This window comes from Odocoileus virginianus, chromosome 9, assembly GCF_023699985.2.
Source record: "Odocoileus virginianus isolate 20LAN1187 ecotype Illinois chromosome 9, Ovbor_1.2, whole genome shotgun sequence".
NCBI lineage: Eukaryota > Metazoa > Chordata > Mammalia > Artiodactyla > Cervidae > Odocoileus > Odocoileus virginianus.
In genome coordinates this window covers 42,779,544-42,803,609 of record NC_069682.1, presented here as the reverse complement: position 1 = coordinate 42,803,609, position 24,066 = coordinate 42,779,544, and the positions used below count along the sequence as shown (strand labels likewise).

At 41.7% G+C, this 24,066-nt stretch overlaps 1 protein-coding gene across 2 annotated transcripts in view; it reads right to left on the bottom strand.

Annotated features, from left to right (window-relative positions):
* Positions 1-24,066, bottom strand: part of LARP4B (La ribonucleoprotein 4B) — an 81,486-nt gene that overhangs the window by 36,779 nt on the left and 20,641 nt on the right. For both annotated transcript variants that reach the window (XM_070472275.1, XM_070472276.1), the window contains exons 2-5: positions 18,085-18,219; positions 17,555-17,614; positions 1,811-1,949; positions 1,443-1,583 (exon numbers count right to left, since the gene is read on the bottom strand). In XM_070472275.1, coding sequence (XP_070328376.1) covers positions 1,443-1,583; positions 1,811-1,949; positions 17,555-17,614; positions 18,085-18,165 — 421 coding nt within the window. In that variant the 5' untranslated portion in view covers positions 18,166-18,219. The remainder of the gene's footprint in view (positions 1-1,442; positions 1,584-1,810; positions 1,950-17,554; positions 17,615-18,084; positions 18,220-24,066) is intronic.

The following is a 24,066-nucleotide window of genomic DNA, read 5'->3' as shown; positions in this document are numbered from 1 at the left end:
CAATCCTCAAGGCTTCTGCTTCAGCACTGATGACAGAGGAGTATGTTTCAAATGAAAGAGAGAAAAAACTAATGAAATAGAGATAAATAGCAGATTAAAAAAATCGAAGTATTATTAATAAGAATGCTAACTGAAGCTGGGAAAGGAATACATGAACACAGTGAGAACTTTAACAAGAAACTAGGAAATAATTTTTAAAAAAGAACCAGTCAGAGCTGAAGAATACAATAACGGAAATGAAAAACAGTGTAAGGACTGAAAGCAGATCAGGTAACACAGAAGAACTCACAAGTGATTGGGAAGACAGAATAACGGAAACCACCCAACAAGAACAGCAAAGAACCGCTTCAGCTATTTTTTTTAAAATGAGGATAGTTTAAGGGGCCTCTGGGACAACATCAAGTATACTAAAATCACATTACAGAGGTTCCAGAAAAAGGAGAGACAGAGAAGAGGGTAAAATATGTATCTGATGAAATTATGGCTGGAAACTTCCCAAAGCTGACGAAGGAAACAGATATCCAAGAACAGGAAGCATGGAGGGTCCCATTCCAAACCAGATGGAACTCAGAGACCCACACCAAGACATGTCATAATTAAAATGGCAAAAGTTACAGATAAAGAGGATTCTAAAGGAAGCAAGAGAAAAACAAGGAGTTATAATCAAGGGAACCCCCATAAGGCCATCAACTGATTTTTCAGCAGAAACTCTGCAGGCCAGAAGGGAGTGGCAGGATACATATCAAGGGCTGAAAGGTAAAAACTTGCAACCTCCATTACTCTACCCAGCAAGACAATCATTTGGAATTGAAGAAAAGATTAAAGCGCTTCTCAGACATGAAGAAACTGAAAGAATTCATCAATACCAAACCTGCGCTGAAGAAACGTTGAAGGGTCTTCTAGAAGTGGAAAAGAAGAACCTATAGGAAAGGGAAATCCCACTAGGAAAGGCAGACACATAGCAAGGACCGAAGATTATTTATGTAAGTCAGTATACAAATTAAACTACAAACTGTAGAAGCAACTATAACTACAAGTCATATACAGATTAAAATATAAATCTGTACAAGCAACTACAACTATATACAATTAAGGGAGAGATAAGAATATGCAAAATGACATAAAAAAACAAGATGTGGGGGAAGGGAGTAAAAATGTAGATCTTTTAGAATGTGTCTGAGCTTACATGACTATCAGTTATTTCTATTAACAAGTAGATAAAGTTACAGGTCAACATATATGAGGAACACTCTAACCACAAATCTAAAAACCTACAATAGCTACACAGAAGCTAGAGAGAAAAGAACACAAGCATGCCACCAAAGAAATCATCAAACCACAAGGGAAGAAACAAAAAAGAGGAAGAAATGAACAAAGAACTAAAAGTGCAACATAAAGAAGCCCATACTCTATATGAAAATGAAATCATAAAACAGCTTTACCTGTCTCACTACTTTCAGGCGGTGACTCATACTCCGAGTGGTCCAGACCCAAAGTGCTCATGGCTGTCTGGTCTGACTCCTGTAGATCTGACAGCGCAACATTCTCATGACTTTTGTCACCATCACCATTGGTGTCCAATCCTGTAATTAAGAATTTCACCCCAAGAGGAAGGGTTAGAAGAACAGCTTTTTCTTAAAATAAAGATTTACACCTGCAGTTACTGACCTTTTCAACTTGACTGTGAGGGACCTCAGGGTTTGTAAATACTGTCACCAACCATGACACAGATCTTAAATAGTTTCCCAAAGGTGAACTCAAAGGAAACAAGGCTGCAGCCCAGAGCAGAGGCCCAGCCCCGCCCACTCACCGAGGTGGCCACGGCCAGGAGGTGCCTCCCAGACTGTGCTCACGCCACCGTCTGCAGCTCCACGCGGTTCCAGCTGTAACAGTGGAGTGCCCCATACTTTTGCATTAGGGTTTAGCTCCGAAACCTTGGCTGTTGGTACCTAAGAAAAAACATGATATGTTTATTTGTATCCAAATTCCAATCACTGCAATTTTACTTACTAATTTAGAGTTAAAACACATCCATGCTAGAGAATTTGTGTGAAAAGGGTTGAACCTATTTAAACATACTTTTAGGGAGAAATCAGATGCAAAAGTGATCGAAGTTGATGCACTCAGAACTCCACTCCAGATGTTCATTTCTTACCAAGTGAACAGCTCTCAAGAAATGGGAATGAGAGTCCTGCCTTCATGGGGTATCTGATCAACTTTTTTCAACTGGTAATTCAGTTATTTCTCTGGTCCAGACTACCCAACACAACTCACAGATTTGCAAATCTGAGAACTGATGTTCTTGAACACTGCTAAAGGTTAAAGGCTGCAGAAAATGAAAGAGTCATGGTGGAGAGGAGCCAGATGCGGACAGCCTGTGACAGTGCCCATTTCCAGTCACATGGCCCTCAGGCTGTTCCAAACATACTGGCCCTCGACTCTCTGGGCTCGTTTGTCAGAACACTCCCAGATGTCTGCTCGGCTGGCTCACACCTTTGCGTCCCTTGGGGACTGCTGAGGTCTTTCCTGGCACACCTCACTAAACCCACACCACCCTTGAATTTTCTCTCTCCTGCTTACAAACCCTGAAGAGTCCCCCAAATCTTATGTCCTGGGGCAGCCACCCCAATTTCTAAGCAAGCCTGGACACGACCTGCATTCTCCAGGGACTGCACATCATGACTCCACCAAGCAGGGCCAGGGCTGCAAAAGGGGAACAGGCTGGGTCCCAGGAGCCCAGGCAGCAGTTCCACACTGGGAGCAGCCTCTTGGCACCACCCAGAGAGGCTGTCTCTAAGGCCAGTGCACCATGATGAGCCAAGTAGGAAGCAACGTATGGGTTAACAACCTTTTTTTTAAAAAAAAAAACCATAATAAATTCACTCGAGCTGGGGTGATTAACACTTGCAGTGAAAAAACTATTTGTGAAACTAAGGTAGAGGGCTGATGTGGATAGTTATAGAGTATCCTCTGTCCATACCTCGAGGCATGGACAATAAACATCACGCCCAGAACCAGGCATCTACATAAGGGCTGATCTGGAGTCCTTCTAAATTTTAAGTACCAGACAGGGCAAAGAAGAGGGTACCCCTTCTCCTTCAAGAATGTTTCCCTCAAGAAGCACTGAGTCGTCAAGCTCCCTTCTTATGTGACATCTGAACTTCCAGCTCATTGCTGGACTCTGCTCCTGCATGTCCACCTGTGTCTTCAACACACACACTTCTGACGTCCTCAGTGAGTGCCGGGCACAGCACAAGGTGGTCCGAAAACAAGGCAGACAGGACTGCATGGAGCACAGTAACAGACGACCCCCAACCTCATGGGCACCACTGCCCTCCTCAGCAGGTACACCTTTTCTCTCTGCTCTCTTTTTTTTCAAATTCACGCCTTTATTCTTTCCTATACTAATACTCTCATAACCCACCTCTTCTGGTTACACCCAATCTCGTTCTCCCAACGTAACATGCGTCAAGTTTTCCACCCACGGAACAGACCCCTGACCTCATTGACACACTATACATTCTCTAAATTCCTAACTCCAACCTGCAATTTGCACAAGGTCTTCCTTGTTTTTAGCACCACCTGCAGTTGGCTATACTGCATCACCAACACACATTTTACAGCTCACACACACACACACACACACACACACACACACAGAGTCCTGGAAGCACAATGCCCACAAACAGCATCCTGAGAGCCATGCAGGCCTCGGGCTCCTCCCCCTCTGCTCACCCACAAGGCATGTCCTGTCCTCCCCATAGGCTCCCGGGTGTCCACCCTGGGCACACTCTAAGGCACACACACTCTGGGCACACTGACACCTGCAGTCCTGAACCCAGCAGGGAGTTGCCCGAGAAACATGTGGAAGGAACGAATGTTTCATGATGTAATAACATAAAATTCTACTTTCTACTATTTGACAACTTGTGCAAGGTTTTATGCCACAGCTGACTGGAACACTACCCATGCACAACTGACTACTTCTACAGTAGGAAACACTCAAATCCAAATCAGGCATCAGGGGCATCACACAATCTCCCGCAGTCAGTCAGGATTCGAGGGATATTCTGAGGTATGACGGGGATGCAAGAACAGAGATGTGACAGCCAGCTGGGTGCCAGGCACACCCCATGCACACACCTGAGTTGAGTCATGACAGCTCCATGACACAAGTAAGGAAACCAAGGCAGAGGATGGTTAACTAACTCACTCACAAAAATGATCCTAATTAGAAAACTGTGTTTTAATATCAAGAAAACAAAACATTTATCAAGAGCTCATTAACTTCTTGTAACTCACATGAGAAACAACTTGTACTAAACACATTTCTTCAAAATGCAGCTATTTTCCTGCAGTCACAGGGACCTCCAACTGATTATCAACAACTCAAGTTTCATCTGTGTGGCTTCCTAAGTCTTATTTTTCCCCTGAAAAATCATGGCCAAGCAATAGTTGGTAGAACTAGCAGTGAGCTGACCTTAATGGCCACATTCTGATGCCATTCTACACAAATGACTCATGTTACTCTTTGAAGAGTGCAGTATCCCCAAATTTTGACACTCAAAGAAACACTACCCTCAGTGCTACGCTCCATTAACAAAAATAAATAACGTACCAACTCACAGACTTACATCTTTTGACCAGGAAAGAAAACCATCCCACTGACAAGTTAGTGATTGGGAACCAGAACACCGAGTATCAGAGGAGGGGGAGGCAGATGGAGAATGTAAGACAGGTGAGATATGGAAGGGAAAGAAGTGTCTGTTTTCTAAAGTTTAAGTGAGCCTGGACTAGTCCTGGACTGGCACTAAGTTTAGCAACTCAGAGCAATTCAAAGGCTTCACAATCATCATGACATCTATAACTCTGGCTTGTTACCTGTAAAACAGCGTAATAGCGGCTACCTATAGCTTAGTGAGATGTCTGCACAGGCACTTTGAGGACCAGAGTTTTGAATAAAAAGCAGTACCAGTAAGTGTAGTGTGTCAGGTGAGCACACTGCCAGGCACAAGGCGCAGCTGACAGCTAACTCAGCAGCGCACATGCACCTCACCCTCCTGTGCAAGAGCAGGAGCTGTGTGTGCTCCACCTGAGGGACAGGTGTGGACAGCTGGGGCCAGCTGGGGGCTGCATCCACTGAGGGAAGCGGTTAAGTGGTGCTCGCCTCCAGAACTACTGCAGGAATAAAACTGATTAACCAGAACATAACTGTTTTGAGAAAAACTTCCAAATCTGAGCATGGAATGGAAAGAAAGGTTAGTAGATAAATTATAAAATTTAATTTCTACTTGCTTGTTTCCATATAATAGCCATAATATTTCAGCCACACCTATCTGTTCACTATTACTATTTCTCTTGCCTAATACAACAAAAACCACTAAAAATAAACTGATTGAATGAACGCGATTTTGCTACTACAAGTATACACGTTCAAAGGACAGCATCAAGAACAAGACTAACTTGCTGTTTCTTGAATGTTTGCATTTATTACAGAAATTCTAGGAAAATGCTCAAACGACCCGCTCAGTGCAGATCACATGCTGGTTTGGTTCTCCCAAACCAGTGGGGCCTGAGCGGTGAGGTTCCCAGAGCCCTGCAAGCGCTTCTGATGAGAAGAGAGAACCGACATCCTGGAGCCAGTTAAAAGCGCCAAGTGTACCTCCCTGGACGGCTGCCATGCAAAAGCAGTAGAAAGCAGAGATTTCAACTCCTCTGTGTTCTCCAAGTGTAACCTTCTGCAGTGATTTTAAACACCCAATGGGCCAAATGTGTGTTCCACTCCACAGGGAGCCAGTGGCGAGGATAGGATGGATGAAGACAGGGTGGGGTAGCCTCCACAAACAGCCATGCCTGATGACCTGTACCACAGGCATTAGTGCTCCAAGTCCACATGTAGATTCTAGCTTCAATATACTAAGAGGGAACCAAATTCACACTCTGCAGTTTGGAAATGGTTAAACTGATGCTATACTAATTTCGTTTTATAACAACACTGAAACAACTAACAATTGTTTAGAATAAATATTTGTTAATTCCAAGTTAAAAAGCAAAATGAAAGGTTAGCACATCACAGCAATAAAAACTGATACGTATACTTACTAAGTGTGAACCTGTCTCTTGCCATCCCCAAATGACTGTATCTTCTGCCACTGGTAGCTGAAAGGGAGGCTTTTCCATCCAAAACAAAGACATCTCCAGGTCCTGGGGCTTACAGTGCAGGTCCTCACTAAAGATCTGCTCATCTTCTAAGGTATCCTTCGTGACTGTATCAGTCCATGGACAGCCCGCTTGATATCTGCAACCATCTGCCGGTCCCTCAGAAAACATCTGACTTGCCAGCTCCGCCATCGGGTAGCAGGAAAGTGCACTCAGAAACTGGGGGTGCTGCTGCCCTGGGGCGCTCCGCAAATCCCCCTCAGACAGCTCTTCAGACACAAGCGACAGAGCAGGGTACTCACAATCTGGGACGGCCACCTCCCCGCAGTCACCTGGGACGACAGGAATCCCCTGCAACCCGTCCACTTGGGCAGGGTAAACACCAGTCACGCAGGAGCACCCTGCACGATAAACCCCTAACTCCACTCTTTCAGAGACCACCAAACCCATGTCCCCTTGTAATGCAGGTCCTTGCACCGTAGGCCTGGCACCCCTCTGGCTGAAAGGGCATGAGTGTGCGCTTGTTCCACACAGGCCTGTGTGGCTGGCAGTGCCGGAACCGCCACTGCCTTCCTGCAGACGCAGTGCCTCCTCCTCTTCTCCACCCGTCAGCTCTGGTTCTCTCAGCCCTGACGCTCGCCCACCAGAGGCCTCAGGAGCATCTCTGGCTGACTGGGAGAGAACCTGCTTCGGCAAAGGGCTGCCACCATTGTACACAGGGCTCACCCGCACGCTTTCCAAGTCCTGCACACCTGGGGCCAAACTCTGGCTTACAAGTGGTGCAAGGCCGAGCTCCTCACAACTGCCGTCATTCACTCGGCAGGCCTCATTGTTCCTTTCTGGGTGAGCTGTCTCAAAGTCAGGATTCTCTGCTCCACCAGAACTGACACGAACAAGCACACCCTGACTGGGCACTGCTGTGCTTGTCTGTGCATTTGCTTCCCAGTCAAAGGCTGTTCGGGGATCTACCTGAACCCTCTCTGTGGCAGCTGTCCTGGTGTCCCTGTGACTGGCTCTCGGGGGTTCCTGCTCAGCACTCTCTGGCCTGTGAAGGTCCTTCCCTGAGCTCTTCACGCACAACTCACCCTCTGTTACACTCTCCTCTTCGGCGCAGGTAAAAACACCTGCAGGGCAAACGAGGTCACTTGCGGGCCACCTGGAGCTGAGGAGGCACCTGCTGTGTGGAGGTGCTCCCTGCGAGTCTTGGGACATCCCTGGCCCAGCTGCTGCCCGCACTGCACACACCACGTTGCGGCTCTGGGCCCAGGCCTTGCTGGCCCTGGTGTTCATACTCAGGTCCACCTGGGCGGCAGCTCTCCACTCAGAAGCCCTCTTACCACAAGCCTCATCTTCCAAAATGCTAGCATCACCCTCATCCTGGTAAGATGGATGATTCCAAGACAGCAAAGACAAGCCAGCCTTGTTGGCATGCAGGCCGCGTCCAGTTTCCACACTGCGGTCTCCCAGGCGCTGCTCCTCAAGCACCAAGGGCCCTGGGCCGTCACCTTTGTGAGGGGCTGAGTCTTGGAAACTTGCATGAGTGGGCAGATATCTAAACGTCCCTGAAGTGATACATCTTCCTGAACTTAAACTGATTCTATCTCGACTTATGGAAAGGATTCTGCAGTTTGATCTGCTAACTTCTAAACTGGAACAATCGCTGTCTTTCAGTGGTTTTGCAGAGTTACTTGCTCCTGCCCTTCCACAGTTTAAACTCTGATCTGCATGAGCTGTTAGGGTCCCACAATCACCATCTCTCTCAACATGTGAAGCGCCACTGATTACAGTACTCTGTGACTCAGTCACCAGATCCCCAGGCTGTGAACTGCCAGGCGATCTCCCTTCAGGGATGGTGCATGCACTCACTAGGCAGTCAGCATCTGTGTGGATGTGTAAGGTGGGGAGTGTGCACACATTACGGAATGTGCTCCTTTCTGTGAATGTGCTCCTTTCTGTGTCAGCTTCAGGGAAGCTGGCGAAGGTCTGTGCCAGCAAAGCACCAACGTCTGTGGCACAGGGTGGGTCACTGTCACTCACCAGGGCAGAGTGAGGTTGAGCTTTCTCACTGAGAGCCCACTCTCTCCCCCTTGGGAGTGGCCTGCCCTGCAGGGGCAATTTTGCCCCAGGGGCCTTCGACCCCCCAGGCCCATGGCCAGTGCTATCTGGAGGCTGGGCCCCTCTGTGGGCCCCCTCAGAGGTGACAGCTGGACAGCTCTGGGGAGCTGCAGCTGTTTCAGACGCATGAGCACACAGCTCATCTCCACCTTCTGGGCCGTGAGGATCAACAGCACAAATATTGTAAAACCTGCTCTCTCGGGAATTCCTACACCGTTTGCGGTCACCATAAACAAGACCTCCGCCTGCCCTCTCCTCACCACTCAGATCTGAGGAGTCAGCAGCACTACCGATATGAACAGTGACCAGCACCTTGTTCCCCACCTCTGAGCTTTCCCAGGTGGCTGGGCAGTGGCAGGGAGGGTAGTGGCCAAGACCCTGGTCAGGGGGCGCCGGGACTGGAGAGCAGGGCCCCTCACCAGCAGGGAGGCCCCCACACGGAGGGCCCCAGGCACCTTCACCACTGTGCCCCACAGCGGTGACGTCAGCATTCCCATCAGCCTCACCTATGTGTCCAGACCCAGTAAAGAGCCCGGACGTGGGAGAGGAGTCCAGCAGCCGCCCAGGCGCTGGGACCTCTCTGCGTGCCAGCCTTGCCAAAACCCCAGCCCACACGCTGGCCCTGCGTCCACTGCTGGGAAGCTCCTCATCTCCAAAGGCACTGAATAATGAAGATAAAGTTTTACTTATCTTGCTCTCCGGTTCCTTCTCCTCCACTGATTTCTGTAACAGGCCAGTTTTTTCATTGTCATTGTCACTACTTAATTCTTTGCGGAAGCAACAACCCATGCTCAAAAGTTCAAAAACTCACATAACAATGCCTGTTGCTTTCTGAGCCTCCACAAGTGCATCTCCCACTAACTTTCTATGGTTTCTGACGAGAAGCCGACACCCAGATCCCAAAAATAACCCTCGCACAGCAGTCACATGTCCCTGCCACTCAAGTCCCAAATCCGAATCACAGCAGACCTGCCCAGTGGCCATCTCCTCATGCCCGACAGTCCAAATAGCACCCAGAGTCCAAACACACACATAACACAGGAGATCTTTCTGGTATTTTTCTTATTCTCATAAATCCAATAGGAAACTAACTAACATTATTATCCTAGCCAGAAGCAGTCACTACAGAGTTTGGCTTTTTCTACTCTGTTTCAGCATTCTCTGAATTGCATCTCACAGAATGGTGGCAACCAAAAGAGTTAACATATATATTCTCCCAAAGGGAAACAACAGTAAAAATGTGTTCTTTAAAATTCTTAGGTTCTTATAGCTGTGGGTATTCAGTAATGATCATGCTAGGCACAAAACTGGAATGGTGTCCACTAAGAGATGTATATTGAAGGGCTCCTGGTGAATAGCATATGCTGCCTGGGGTTTGCGTTAAAACACACCTGGCCTAAAAATAAAGTAGTAAATACATACAGACATAACACTTTCAAAAACCATGTGTGCAAAGGGGAGGGGGGAAAAAAAGCCAAATACAAGGGTGGGAACTGTCAAAATGGGCACACTGAGGTTTGTTTTATGACTGTATTTCTGCAGATGTTCAAAAGTTTTGGTAAAAAAAAAAAAAAAAACAAACAGAAAGAGCAAGAGAAAAAAAGAAAGAAAATCTACATCTGCAGCCCAGTCCAGGGACCCCTGAAGGCTCCCAAATGAAGCTCTTCTTTAAGCATGAGGAGTGCAGTTATCCTGCATCCCATGGCCCAGGGCCACCAGCACCACAATGGGTCTGAACTTACTTCAACATCCGTAAGCTTTGTTCTCCGTAAAAGAGATTCTTTTTCTTACTATGATTCAAGTATGACATTTTGAAAACAAAATAATTCTGTTAATTCTTTTATGAGAAGAATAATTCTTTTGGATTTTTCTATGTTAACCTACAAGTTATGGCTGGTGGACTTCTAACATTTTATAAAACACTGATAGTTTTTGATTAAAAACAAAGTTTAGGAATTCTACTTAAATATGATGATAGCAATTCAATCTGACTGTTCTACACTCTCCTCCCCCTGATTTCCAAATTTCATCATGCTTTCTAAGGCCACCCCTCTCAAATGCGCAGAACAACTCTTTTATACCCACATGCTGCCCACTCTTCAAACCTCTGGGAAAGCATCCTAGCAGTAAATGCACCACTGACTCTCTCAAATTAGGGGATCTGCAGGCTCTCTCGAAGATGCAAACACAAACGTAGGTTTAAGAGTGCATTGTTGCTAGGCAACAACACTTAAACTGACCTAGTAAAAGTCGCTCAGTGGTGTCACACTCTGCAACTCCATGGGCTGTAGCCTGCCAGGCTCCTCTGTCCATGCAAGAACAGTGGCTATTCCCTTCTCCAGGGGATCTTCCCAATCTAGGAACCAAACTGGGGTCTCCTACACTGCAGGGGGATTCTTTACCAGCTGAGCTACCAGGGAAGCCCAACCCTTCAGAGAAAAGAATTGGATCTAGTACATCATAATTTCATTCATGCCCAGGGAAGGCTAGGTGACACCAAGGTGTACACAGAAATAAACTGATAAAAGTAGTAGGAAGTTGTTCACTTGGCATTCAGCAGTTCAGGTTGCAGAAAACTTAAAGAAATTCTTGGTAATGTACCATGAGCACTTGGTGAGGGAGCTTTCATTTTGGTGCCAGACTAAAAATGAATGCTACCAATTTGCATTATATAGGTTTCAGCAATCAAGTTTTATTTCTATAAGATTTACATGCAATAAAAACTTATCAGTAGTTCTATGTTATTAAAAAGACAATTTAAATCAATGACAATCTTAAAAAAGTTCTCACTTAAAAGGTTATGAAAAATGTGGGGAAAGGGAGGAAAAAAATGTACATCTTTTAGAATGTGTTTGAGCTTACATGACGATCAGTATAAAGCAAGTAGATATAGTTATGGGTTAAATACTGGAAAACCGGGGTAACCACACATCAAAAAAATACAATGGATTCACAAAAACAAAAACAAAAACAAAAAAGGACTCAAGCATTATAATGAAGGCAAACCATTAACCACAAAAGGAAAAACAAAAAGAAACAAAGAAAAAATACAAAATTAACTGCAAAACAAGATTTAAGATAGCAATAAATACATACTAATCAATAATTACTTTAAATGTCAATGGATTAAATGCTCTAATCAAAAGACAGTGTCAGACTGGATAATAAAAAAAAGAGCCTAAAAAAAAATTTTTTTTTTAATTTAAAAAAATTAAAAAAAAAAACCAAGAGCCTACAGTATGCTACCTATAGGAAAGTACTTCAGGGCAAAAGACACATACAAACTGGAAATGAGACAGAAAAAGACATTTCATGCACATGGAAATGACAAAAAAGTAGGGTTGGCAATAGTCATATCAGACAAAACAGACTTTAAAACAAAAACCACAAAGAATGACAAAGTAGGACACACATAAAAGCATCAACACAAGAGGTAGACATAATATTCGTTAACATATATGCACCCAATACAGGACCACTTAATACATAAAACAAACACTACAGACATAAATGGAAAAAATGGATGGGAATATAGTAACAGTAGACTTCTAACATTCCACTGACAGAAATGGATAGATCTTTCAGACAGAAAATAAGAAGGCAACAAAGATCCTGAATGACAAAACAGAACAATTAGATTTAATTTATATTTCCAGGATGTTACATCCAAAAAAAACCAGAATACACATTCTTTTTAAGAGTGCATAGAACACCCTCTAGGGCACAAAACAAGCCTCAGCAAACTGAATAGAACAGAAATTATTTCAGGCATCTTTCCTGACCACAACAGCATAAAAGTAGAACATCAACCACAGAAAGAGAAAAGAGAAAAAAAAAACTGCATAGAGACTAAACAACATGCTACTAAAAGACCACTGGGTCAACAATGAAATCAAAGAGGAAATTTTAGAATTACTTCAAAACAAATGACAATGAAGACGCAACCATACAAAAACTTGGAGATGCAGCAAAACCAGTTCTAAGAGGGAAGTTCATAGTGATACAAAACTTCCACAAAAAAAAACAAGAAAAAAATCTCAAATAAACAACCTAATCTATCACCTAAAGAATTAGAAAAGGAACAATAAACAGAACCAAAATTTGGAAGATAGGAAGAAATAATAAAGATCAGAGAGGATACAGAAAATTAAGAAAAAGATCATAAAAAAAAGAAAAAAGAAAAAGATCATAAAATCAAGAACCAGTTTTTTGAAAGGATACACAAAAGTAATAAACCTCTGACCAGGCTGACCAAGAAGAAAAAAGAAATACAACTAAACAAAATAAGACATGAAAGAGGAGAAGTAACAACCAACACCATGGAAATACAAAATACTGTTAAAGAAAATATTATGATGAACAGTTATATGTCAACAAAACAGGCAACTTATAAGAAATGGACAAGTTTCTAGAAATACATAGCCCACTGAAAATAAGTGAAGAATTAGATAATTTGAACAGACAGATCACTAGATGTGAAATACAATCTGCAATTTAAAAATAACAATAAACTCCATGCAAACAGGAGTCCAGGCCTGGATGACTACTCTGAGGAACACCACCTAACACACAAGGAAGAGCTGACACCTATGCTTCTCTAACTCTTCAAAACAACTGAAAAGAAAACGAGATTCTCAGTCATCCTAGAAAGCCATCATCACCTCTGAAGGACATAAAACTTTTAAGACAGGCAAAAAATTACAGAAGGAAAAAAAGTATGAGTTGATTTTATTTTAATTGGCAACTGTTACTTTTTAATTGAATTTTTTTATTTTAGATAACTCAGCTACCTAATCCACATAAACAACAATAGCTTTAATATTCTTTTCTATATCATTAGGTGAAGTTATTAAGTGAAAGTCACTCAGCCGTGTCTGACTCTTTGTGACCCCATGGACTAATGTAACACAGTTGATGGAATTCTGCAGGCCAGAATATTGGAGTGGGTAGTCTTTCCCTTCTCCAGGGTATCTTCTAAACCCAGGAATTGAACTGGGGTCTCCTGCATTGCAGGCATATCCTTTACCAGCTCAGCCACAGGGAATACAATAAAAAACATATTTGTGGATTCCAAATTGACATCTCAGGCCCTAACCTCTCTAATTAGGACCAACTGGCATCAGTGATGCACTTCACTGCTCACTTAAATTTTTAACAGGTGGATTTTCCCTCCACAAAGCTTTACTCCTCCAGTTTTTTCCATCTCAAAATAAAACCATCATCCACTAAATTGCTCAACTATCACTGATCTATTTTTCCCTCACCCCAATCCCTACAGCCAATCCATAAACTTGTGGCATTTATGGATTTCCAGAAAATTCAAAATCCATTCAAGTCTAAGCCACCATCATTTCTCACCTCACTTACCAATTCTTTAACTTGGTTTCTTTGCTTCTGTTCTTGGTGGCAAAAATACACAGAAGAACCATACATAAAAGATCTTCATGTCCCAGATAACTACATAGGTGTGATCACCCACCTAAAGCCAGACATCCTGGAATGCGGAGTCAAATGGGCGTTAGCAAGCATCACTAATAACACAGCTAGTGGAGATGATGGAATTCCAGTTGAACTATTTCAAATCCTAAAAGATGATGCTGTTAGTGTGCTGAACTCAATATGCCAGCAAATTTAGAAAACTCAGCAGTGGCCACAGGACTGGAAAAGGTCAGTTTTCATTCCAATCCCATAGAAAGGCAATGCCAAACTACTAATGTTCAAACTACTGCACAATTGCACTCATTTCACATACCAGCAAAGTAATGCTCAAAATTCTCCAAGCCAGGCTTCAACACTATGTGAACCACGAATTTCCAGATGTTCAAGCTGGATTTAGAAAAGGCAGAGGAACCAGAGATCAAATTGCCAACATCCGCTGGATCATCGAAAAAGCAAGAGAGTTCCAGAAAAACATCTATTTCTGCTTTATTGACCAATGCCAAAGCATTTGACTGTGTGGATCACAACAAACTGGAAAATTCTTCAAGAGATGGGAATACCAGACCACATGAACTGCCTCCTGAGATATCTCTATACAGGTCAAGAAACAAGTTAAAACTAGACATGGAACAACAGGCTGGTTCCAAATAGGGAAAGGAGTATGTCAAAGCTATATACTGTCACCCTGCTTATTTAACTTATATGCAGAGTACATCATGTGAAATGCTGGGCTGGATGATGCACAAGCTGGAATCATGATTGCTGGGAGACATATCAATAACCTCAGATACGCAGATGACACCACCATTATGGCAGAAAGTGAAGAACTAAAGAGCCTCTTAATGAAAGTGAAAGAGCAGAGTGAAAAAGCTGGCTTAAAGCTCAACATTCAGAAAATTAAGATCAAGGCATCTGGATCCATCACTTCATGGCAAATAGATGGGGAAATAATGGAAACAGTGACAGACTTTATATTCTTGGGCTCCAAAATCACTGCAGATGGTGACTGCAGCCATGAAATTAAAAGACACTTGCTCCTTGGAAGAAAAGCTATGAACAACCTAGACAGCATATTAAAAAGCAGAGACATTACTTTGGCAACAAAGATCCATCTAGTCAAAGCTATGGTTTTTCCCGTAGTCATGCACAGATGTGAGAGTTGGACTATAAAGAAAGCTGAGCACAGAAGAATTGATGCTTTTGAACTGTGGTGTTGGAGAAGACTCTTGAGAGTCCCCTGGACTGCAGGGAGATCCAACCGGTCAATCTTAAAGGAAATCAGTCCTGAATATACACTGGAAGGACTGATGTTGAAGCTGAAACTCCAATACTTTGGCCACCTGATGTGAAAAACTGACTAATTTGAAAAGACCCTGATGCTGGGAAAGACTGAAGGCAGGAGAAGGGAATGAGAGAGGATGAGATGGTTGGATGGCATCACCAACTCGATGGACAAGAGTTTGAGCAAGCTCTGGGAGTTGCTGACAAGACAGGGAAGCCTGGTGTGCTGCAGTCCAGGGGATCACAAAGAGTCGGGCACAACTGAGTGAGTGAACTGAACTGATTCTTGGCTCACTACAATGTATTCTGTTAATACAATGATGTCAAAGTAATCTTTTTATAAGTCATGCTATTCCCCACCTAAAATCCTCTAGCTCTATCCCAAATTAATTTCAACCACTCAGAGACAACACAAAGCTGTTCCCAAAGGTTGACAAGAGATAGGTTTTGCTTCTGGTATTACTTTCTACTTGTTTCTCTTTCTAAAGGAAATAACACAGGCCAAAAAGGATGTATCTCTTCTTGAGTAGGCTCTGAAGCCAGGCTGCCCAGGTTCAAATCCTGGACAGATGAGCAATCTTAGGGAAACTGCTAAAGCCTCTTTGCTCTCAGTTTCCTCCAGTTAAGATCACTTTTTACACTCACTGATTGGCTAGACTTGCAAATAGTTACAACTCAATAAGGGTATTATATGGGGGAGGAGATTAGCAGGGAGCTGTATAACAAACAACTGGCAGCACCATGGCCTAAATGCAAATCTGCTTGTGAATTATTCAGACATTTATTTGGGTGTTACTAAGGCCATTCTCCTACTTACACTGCATCCCACTCTAGGGGAAAGACTAAACCTAAAACAAGACTGGTTCCCAAATGAGTCCGCTAAGCACAGACACTCTGCAATTGCACAACTGCAGACTATGAAGGGTCAGTACTCAGAGCCACCACACCAACTCAGCTGTCCATATACAGGTGTGCCATTGTAATGCCGGTTAGAAAAATGTTCAAAGCAATGCCATTCATGATAGCAGGAAAAAAAGAAACACGTTCAATGTACCCAAAAACTGAACAGCTAAAGAAATGATGGCAAATCAACATAAAGAAAATATCACAGGGCAAGTACAAGGGTATATACAGATGAAGTCTGCTATGGGGGGAAAGCTTGAGGTAAAATATGTATATACATACTGTTTACGACTACATAAGAATGTATGTACTCTTTAACAACACTTCTACTTTCTACAGAATGCAAATCTGTTATAAAGTTTTAAAGAACACACATGTTGTGAGCCCAGATGGTCTCTTAATGATGATCCCTTCCAGTTCTAGTATTTAGTGATCCTATGAAAACCTAAAATGTGCATATACTCTGAAAAACTGGTGAGTAGAATACACATACTTTACAATACCAGGTGTCAGAGATGTGGTCTGTGACACCAGGGGTATTGAGTAGCAGAGCTGGACCAAGAACCAGCCATGTAATACTTGATTAAAAAACATGAACTCTTTACAATGACAAAGAAATCATGTGCAGGCAGCACTAGTTGCAAATCATTTCTCCAAAAAAATGAATATTGAATGCTGGTTCAAGTGTTAACACTTCTTTTCTAGGCAGGTCTTATCTCAATTGTTTCCCAAACATGATTTTAAAAAACAAGCAAACCCCAAACCAAAACCCACCCACAGAATCCAAATATCTAGTTTTATGCCCTAACATGGGTTTTAAAGACATGTGAATATTATATCAGACCACGAATCAACCAAGAGGAAGTGGGAGATTTGATCTAAAACAGTTTTTTAAATCTGTCAGTGATTTCTGTGTAATGTTAACTCTTTCAAATTTGACTTTCAAATGACTTAAAGTATTATAAAATTCACTTAAAATCAGTGTAAAATACAATATGCAAAAACCTTATATACATAATAGAATAACGATAAAATACAGTATTTTGGAGGACACCCTTCATTTTTAAAAATTCTGCCTTATTAAAAATATATCAACAATCCAATCCCCACCTTTAACTTCTACATGAGCTGTTTATAAGTTGGGGTGTAGATGTGGCTGCTATAAATTTTGTAGTATTACTTTAAAAAATTTACATTTACTTTAAAAAAGACTTAATTTTAAAATTCTGTAGGATTTATGAGATCACTTAGAAGACTGTCAACCTAAACGTGCCTGACTCCAAATGCATCTGATATATGAAAATGCAAACAGTGAAACCAGTGTTCTTAGTAAAAACTTAATATGACTTCTGTGCTTTAAGGAATACAGGCTGTTGAAATGTAAAGTTAATCACACATACACACACACTACATGATCAGTGAACCATTAACAACACTGTGATGAAGAGATGAAATCAATACATGTGGCACTCAGCTATCTGTAGAGCTACATGCACACACCAGAAGAGAATATACAGTACTGACATACTGTTCCCAAGTGGGTCCTACTCCACTCTTTTTGGGGAGCATTCACATTTTCTAATTTCTTTACAATTAATATTTACTATAATGCATTGTCTGTGAGCTTTAGCTATGATTAATCTCTGAACTGAATTACCTGACTCAAAGCTGGAATGGAACTTGTCTGAGAAGTTGTCTGAGATATGGGACCATTCATCTGTAAAATTGAAAACACCAGACACACCATCACTACAATGCAAAGAAACACATTTCCAAACCATGGTAATTTAGCAAAACAAAACCCACTGAGAAAAGCACACTTATATGACAAAGAAATTTAATGAGCTATTCACAATGATGTAGGAGCCTTCAAATTTTAAAATCTGTATTATAATTTCTAATTAACACTTTAAATAAATACCACTACAATGGCTATCATGTTATTAAAATATTTATAAATCACTGCCTTTATCTTAGTGATTTTAAGTCCAAAGCTTTAAGTCTTAAGAACTATAATGCCCGTGTTTTCTCTACTTAGAAATTTGAAACTTCCTCTACTAAGCAAGCCCTAAGTATACTCAGAATTTACCCCTATATTTAAGCATAAGTGTTCTGAGTAGAGTGCAGAGCCAGTTATCACAAGAGAAGAGGGTGCACAGGCCAGCGTTGGCCTGGACACCCACTCACCAGATGCGCGCTGTCTTTCCCTTCTTGGACTCGTTGGCCCTGCGGTTCAGCCACGACCTTAGCGTCCTGATCAGAAGTCATGAGCTGTTTACTTTGTGGCTCCACTGGGAGAAGTTCAATGTTAGCCGGAGAATCCTGTAAAACGACAGACAGTAAATTGGTAACTTAAAGTGCAGAGGGTATTTAATTCTAAAATGAAACTATTAAGCAGTTTTAAAATCCTCAAGTTTTCCGGGTCATATGTTTACCCCTCTGCAGTCTAAGTAGTTTAAAGAAATTTGCCCATAATGTCCACCTTTCACACCCAAGAAATTATATTAAAAAAAAAAAAAACTTTCTTCTTCATATTAATTTGGTAACTAATATCCTAAGATTTAGAAACCAAATGCTAACATATGCAAATCCACTCATGTCCAGAAATTCATTTTTTAAAAACAGAAAATTATCAAAGTACTAGAACTCCAATTTGGAACTGATGAATCCCAAATTTATGTATATATAGAACTCTGTAACACACCTAGAAGAAAACATAGACAGAACACTCTGACATAAATCACAGCAACATCTTTCTTGATCCATCTCCCACAATAATGTAAATAAAAACAAAAAGAAACAAATAGGACTGACTTAAAAGCTTTTGCTCAACAAAGGAAACAATAAAACGAAAAGACAACCCACAGACTGAGAAAATATTTGCAAACAATGCAACCAATAAGGGATTAGTCTCCAAAATTTACAAATATCTTAAGACACCTAACAGCATCAAAATAAACAATTCACTCAAAAAATGGGCAAAAGACCTGAAAAGACATTTCTCCAAAGATAAACAGATAAGCAACAGGCACATGAAAAGATGCCAACATGGCTAGTTATTAGATAAATGCAAATCAAAACTATAATGAGATATCACCCCACACCGGTCAGAATGGTTAAATACCAAAAAACCACCAACAAATGCTGCAGAGGGTGTAGAGAGAGAGGAACCCTCTTACACTGCTGGTGGGAATGCTAATTGGTACAGCCAGTACAGAGAACAGTATGGAAGTTCCTTAAAAAACTAAGAATAGAGCTACCATATGACCCTGTAATCCCACTCTTGGGCATGTATCTGGAGAAAAACATGATTCGAAAGGTTATATGCATCCCAATGTTCTTTACAGCCCTGTTTACAGTGGCCAAGACACAGAAACAACCTAAATGCCCATCGACAGGGGAATGGATGAAGATGTGGTGCATGCATACAATGGAGTGTGTGTGTGTCCATGCTAAGGAGCTTCAGTTAAGATGGACTCTTTGTGACCCTAGGGACTGTAGTCCGCCAGGCTCCTCTGTTTATGGGATTCTCCAGGCAAGTATACTGGAGTGCATTGCCAGGCCCTGCTTCAGGGTATCTTCCTGACCCAGGGATCTTACATCTCCTGCATTGGCAGGTGGGTTCTTAAATCACTAGCGCCTAATTCACTCCATGTGACACTCTCTAGGTCCCTTTATGTTGCTGCAAATGGCATTATTTCATTCTTTTAATGACTGAGTAATATACGATGGAATATTACTCAGCAATTAACAATGGAAACAATGACAGACTTTATTTTCTTAGCTCCAAAATCACTGCAGATGGTGACTGTAGCCATGAAATTAAAAGATGCTTGCTCCTTGGAAAAAAAGCAATGACAAATCTAGACAGTGTATTAAAAAGCAGAGACATTACTTTGCCTATAAAGGTCCGCAGAGTCAAAGCTATGATTTTTCTAGTAGTCATGCATGGATGAGAGAGATGGACAATAAAAAAGGTTGGGCATCAAAGAACTGATGTCTTCAAACCGTGGTAGTGGAGAAGACTTTTGAGAATCCCTTGGACAGCAAGGAGATCAAACCAGTCAATCCTAAAGGAAATCAACTCTGAATATTCACTGAAAGGACTGATGATGAAGCTGAAATTCTAACACTTTGGCCACCTGACGCAAAGAGCCAACTTACTGGAAAATACCCTGACGCTGGGAAAGACTGAAGGCAGGAGAAGGGGACGACAGAAGATAAGATGGTTGCAAGGCATGACCAACTCAATCGACATGAGTGTGCGCGCAAACTCCGGGAGATGGTGAAAGACAGGGAAACCTGGCATGCTGTAGTCCATGGGGTCGCAAAGAGCTGGACACGACTGAGTGACTGAACAACAATTAAAAAGAATGAAATAATGCTATTTGCAGCAACATGCAGGGACTGAGACAGTATCACACTGAGTGAAGACAGACAGAGAAGGAGAAATCATATATATCCCCTGTATGTGGAATCTAAAAAGAAATGATACAAAAGAATTTGCTTCAAAACACAGAGAGACTCACAGAAAACTAACTTATGGTTGCTAGGAGTAGAATGGCTAGTTAGGGACTTTGGGATGGACATGTATGCACTGCTTCATTTAAAATGCATAACCAACAAGCACCTACTGTGTAGCATGTGGAATTCTGCTCAATGTTAAGTGCCAACTAGGATGCAACAAAGGTTTGGGGGAAATGGATACATGTATAAGTATGGCTGAGTCCTTTTGCTGTTCAGCTGAAACTACACAACATTGTTAATCAGCTATACCCCAATACAAAATAAAAAGTTTAAAGTTTTGGAAAAAATAAAAGAAATTCATTTTTTAAGAACAGAAAATTACCAAATTAATAGAACTCCAATTTGGGACTGATGAATCCCAAATTTATGCATATATAGTTTTTGACCAGCCCATTTAATTTTCTTCCAGGAAACAAGTTTGTTTTAAAGGAATCCCTTCACAGTCTTGAAGCAAAGAAACCCAAAGCAATCTGAACTCAGGGCAAAAGCATGCCAAGCAGCCTGCGTAAAGCTTTTGCTTGGCTCAACAACTGGACAGTGAACTTCATGCAATTTTCCCAAATGGATCATGAAGTAACACTGGCTTAGAAAGTATACCAGTTATCATGATTTTGTATTACAAGTGCCAGAATCATGGTTCTCAGATATCCAGGTGTGACTAAAGCGTTCCCTCTCTTCACTGTAAGCTACCACTCCTCACAAGATAAAGAAGTCGATTTAACCCAAATTTTTCAAGCTCTTCTAAAAACACACAGCGTCCAAGTGGCAGATAAATTTAAGAGCTATTTTTGTCACTAGGTAAACCACGTAGGTTTTTAAGTTTCTATGATGGCACTTTCTATTTTCAATAACCTGCTTATGATAAATTCTCAAAACCCTTTATAATGAAATAATCTGATGATCAAAGGTGACCTAGTCCTACTGTCAAATGTATCATCAACCAGAGAAGCACAGAATCACTGAAATCTGTAAGACAGACTTGGAAATGTAAACTACTAACAGAGAAGAAAGGCCTGAAACAAAACAGTTTCAGAGATCCATGTTTTCCACAATGCAGAATAAATAACAAATATGTTAAACCGTAATCACCTGCAATGTGTTAAACTGTAAAATCCAGAAAATTATGATGTTGCCTGGTAGCTGCACTGACAGTCACAGCAGGGAGGTGCAGATGCTTTTTTACACTATTAACTTGAATATTAAGATTCTCAAAGGAAAAAAAAAAGTCTCGCTGAAAACAAGACAGCCAAGAGAAAAAAATCAACTACAAGAGTCCTTTATTATATATACTACCTATATTTTTCTCAGTCAGTCAGAAATTATGCCCCTTGTGATTGAAACAGCATACCACAGATAGGAAGCAGTCCTGCACAACAAACCCAGGGTGTGATCTTACTGCAACCTTGCAACAAACACTAGCACACAGGAAGGCCTAGAGGTTCGGCAAAGCTGGAGCCTGGCTTCAATACAAATGGGGACAAGATACACAGACTGGCCCAACTACGGCTTTGTTTATATGGCTTTATCTGTTATGTTTAATAATGATAATAAATAAAATGAGACCCTAGCTTTTAGGGATGCATAATGAAACACTTCCAGGGGAGATAACGTGATGTGGGGCAGAGACATGGGGGCTCACAGGTGCTCTTCCCAGGAGAGGAAAAGGAGGGGTCATGATATGATCCTGTCTACTTCTGTATTTCTGCAACAGTGTATAAGCCAAGGTTGAAAAGGCAGCTATGGCAGCAGCTTAGAACAACAGTCGTTCTGCTCTGACCTGGGCACCCCATATGAACAAGCAATCTTCAAGTCATACACACTGTCTCTAAATTACCAACATGACACATGCATTTTTTTAAAAAAAAACCAACAATTGTTAAAGTTGCCAACTGGTGTTATACTGAGTAAACTGCACAGATAACAAAGCAATGATATTAGACTTTATTATCAAATATCTCAATCTAAAATACGACTTGAAGAATACTGACAATTCCAGTAAAACACAAAATAACTTCTTCATTACTTGTTTAAGAAACCAAAACTATTTTAAGACTTACAGCTATACAACCTATTGCTTCTTGGCATAAAGCAGGTCTCAAGGTTGTGAAGAGAAACAGGCAAAGGGGGAAAGAGATCTACTGTCAAAGCAAACCGTTTCTTGGCATAAAACCTGGTAACAGGACAATCTAAAGGTGTTCAGAGGCAACTTTCACAAAAACTTAATGAGCCGAACAAAAGGGGTCATCTTCCTGATCTGATTTCATTTTCTATTTACATGAAAAAACAAAGAGACATGAAATCAAAGGGCCCTCCCCCCTCCCCCCCAACCAAGTGGTCTCTAGGCTAGCAGACTGTTAATTCCATCTGTCAAAGCTCCACCTCAGAAAGTTTTACTAACGTTATCAATTACTTGGGAGCGTACAGTTCTCTTAATTCTGTTTCTAAACAATTCTTTTCACACATACCCAAAATGTTTGTTTTATAAGTAAAAATTTATTTAGGTCTACTTGGACACTCAAGACAATCCTTAAAAAAATATAAATCAATCTCAAACCTCACTGTATATCAAGTTGGTGGCATAAATACCCAAAGAAGAGTTATTCTAAGTGATATTAAGACAGTATTCGCATACAAAATCCTGAAAACTCACAAGAAAGTCTTAAAATGAACTCAGGAGGCTTGTTCTTTGGGGCAAATGTTGGTATTATTTTGAAGCCATTTTATGTATTATACACACACATACACAAACTGTAATATAAGAAAAATAAGAATTACATTAATACTCAAACTTCCAACATAAAAGGAAACATAAACATAAAATCAAACAAGCTAGGTAAAATCCAAAGAATCATTTTATATTTAGTGTAAATGTAACTTTTAAAATTACAGTTGGCTGATGTAAAGTAATTAGCCTCCAACTAATAAAAATAAATGGGGGGAAAAATAAATAAATAAATAAATTGAACAACAACAACAACAAAAAAATAAATAAATAAAATTACAGTTGGCCCTTGAACAATGGGGGTTTTTGAGGTGCATGTGGGTCCACTTAGATGCAAATTTTTTTCTTTTCAATAAAACGGACATGACCTGTGGTTGGCTGAATACAAAATGCAGAACCAGGGATACCCAGGTACAGAACCCTGGGCAAAGAAGGCTGCGTGTCAAGTCACAAGTGGCTCTTCGACTGCTGGGGGTCAGCACCTCTAGTCCCTGTGGGGTTCAAGCTCAGCTGTATAGATTTTCTTCGGCTTTCACTATTTGTTCTACTAACATCCCCCTCCTAGGCCAGGTCCTACTCTGGGATCCCACACTGCACTGAGCTGTCACTTCTCCCCAGTCTCCTCCGACCTGTGACAGCTCCTCAGTCAGCCACATTTGTGCGGAACGTTGCTCAATTTGAGATGAGCCTGAGACACCGTATCGCGACGGCAAAGAAGCTCTCTAAGACTCCTGTGGTCCCGTTGCAGAAGCAACAGGAAAGAAAGAGAGGGGCTCCTGATGGCCAAAGACAGAGAATGCGAGGGCACAAAGAATGAATGGAAACAAACGTACAAAAGTCCACAGTGGTTACAGGCCACCACTACACAAGTAACCAGTGAAGGCTGTTAAGACACCAACTCCTTTTTCTGAAGATTGTTC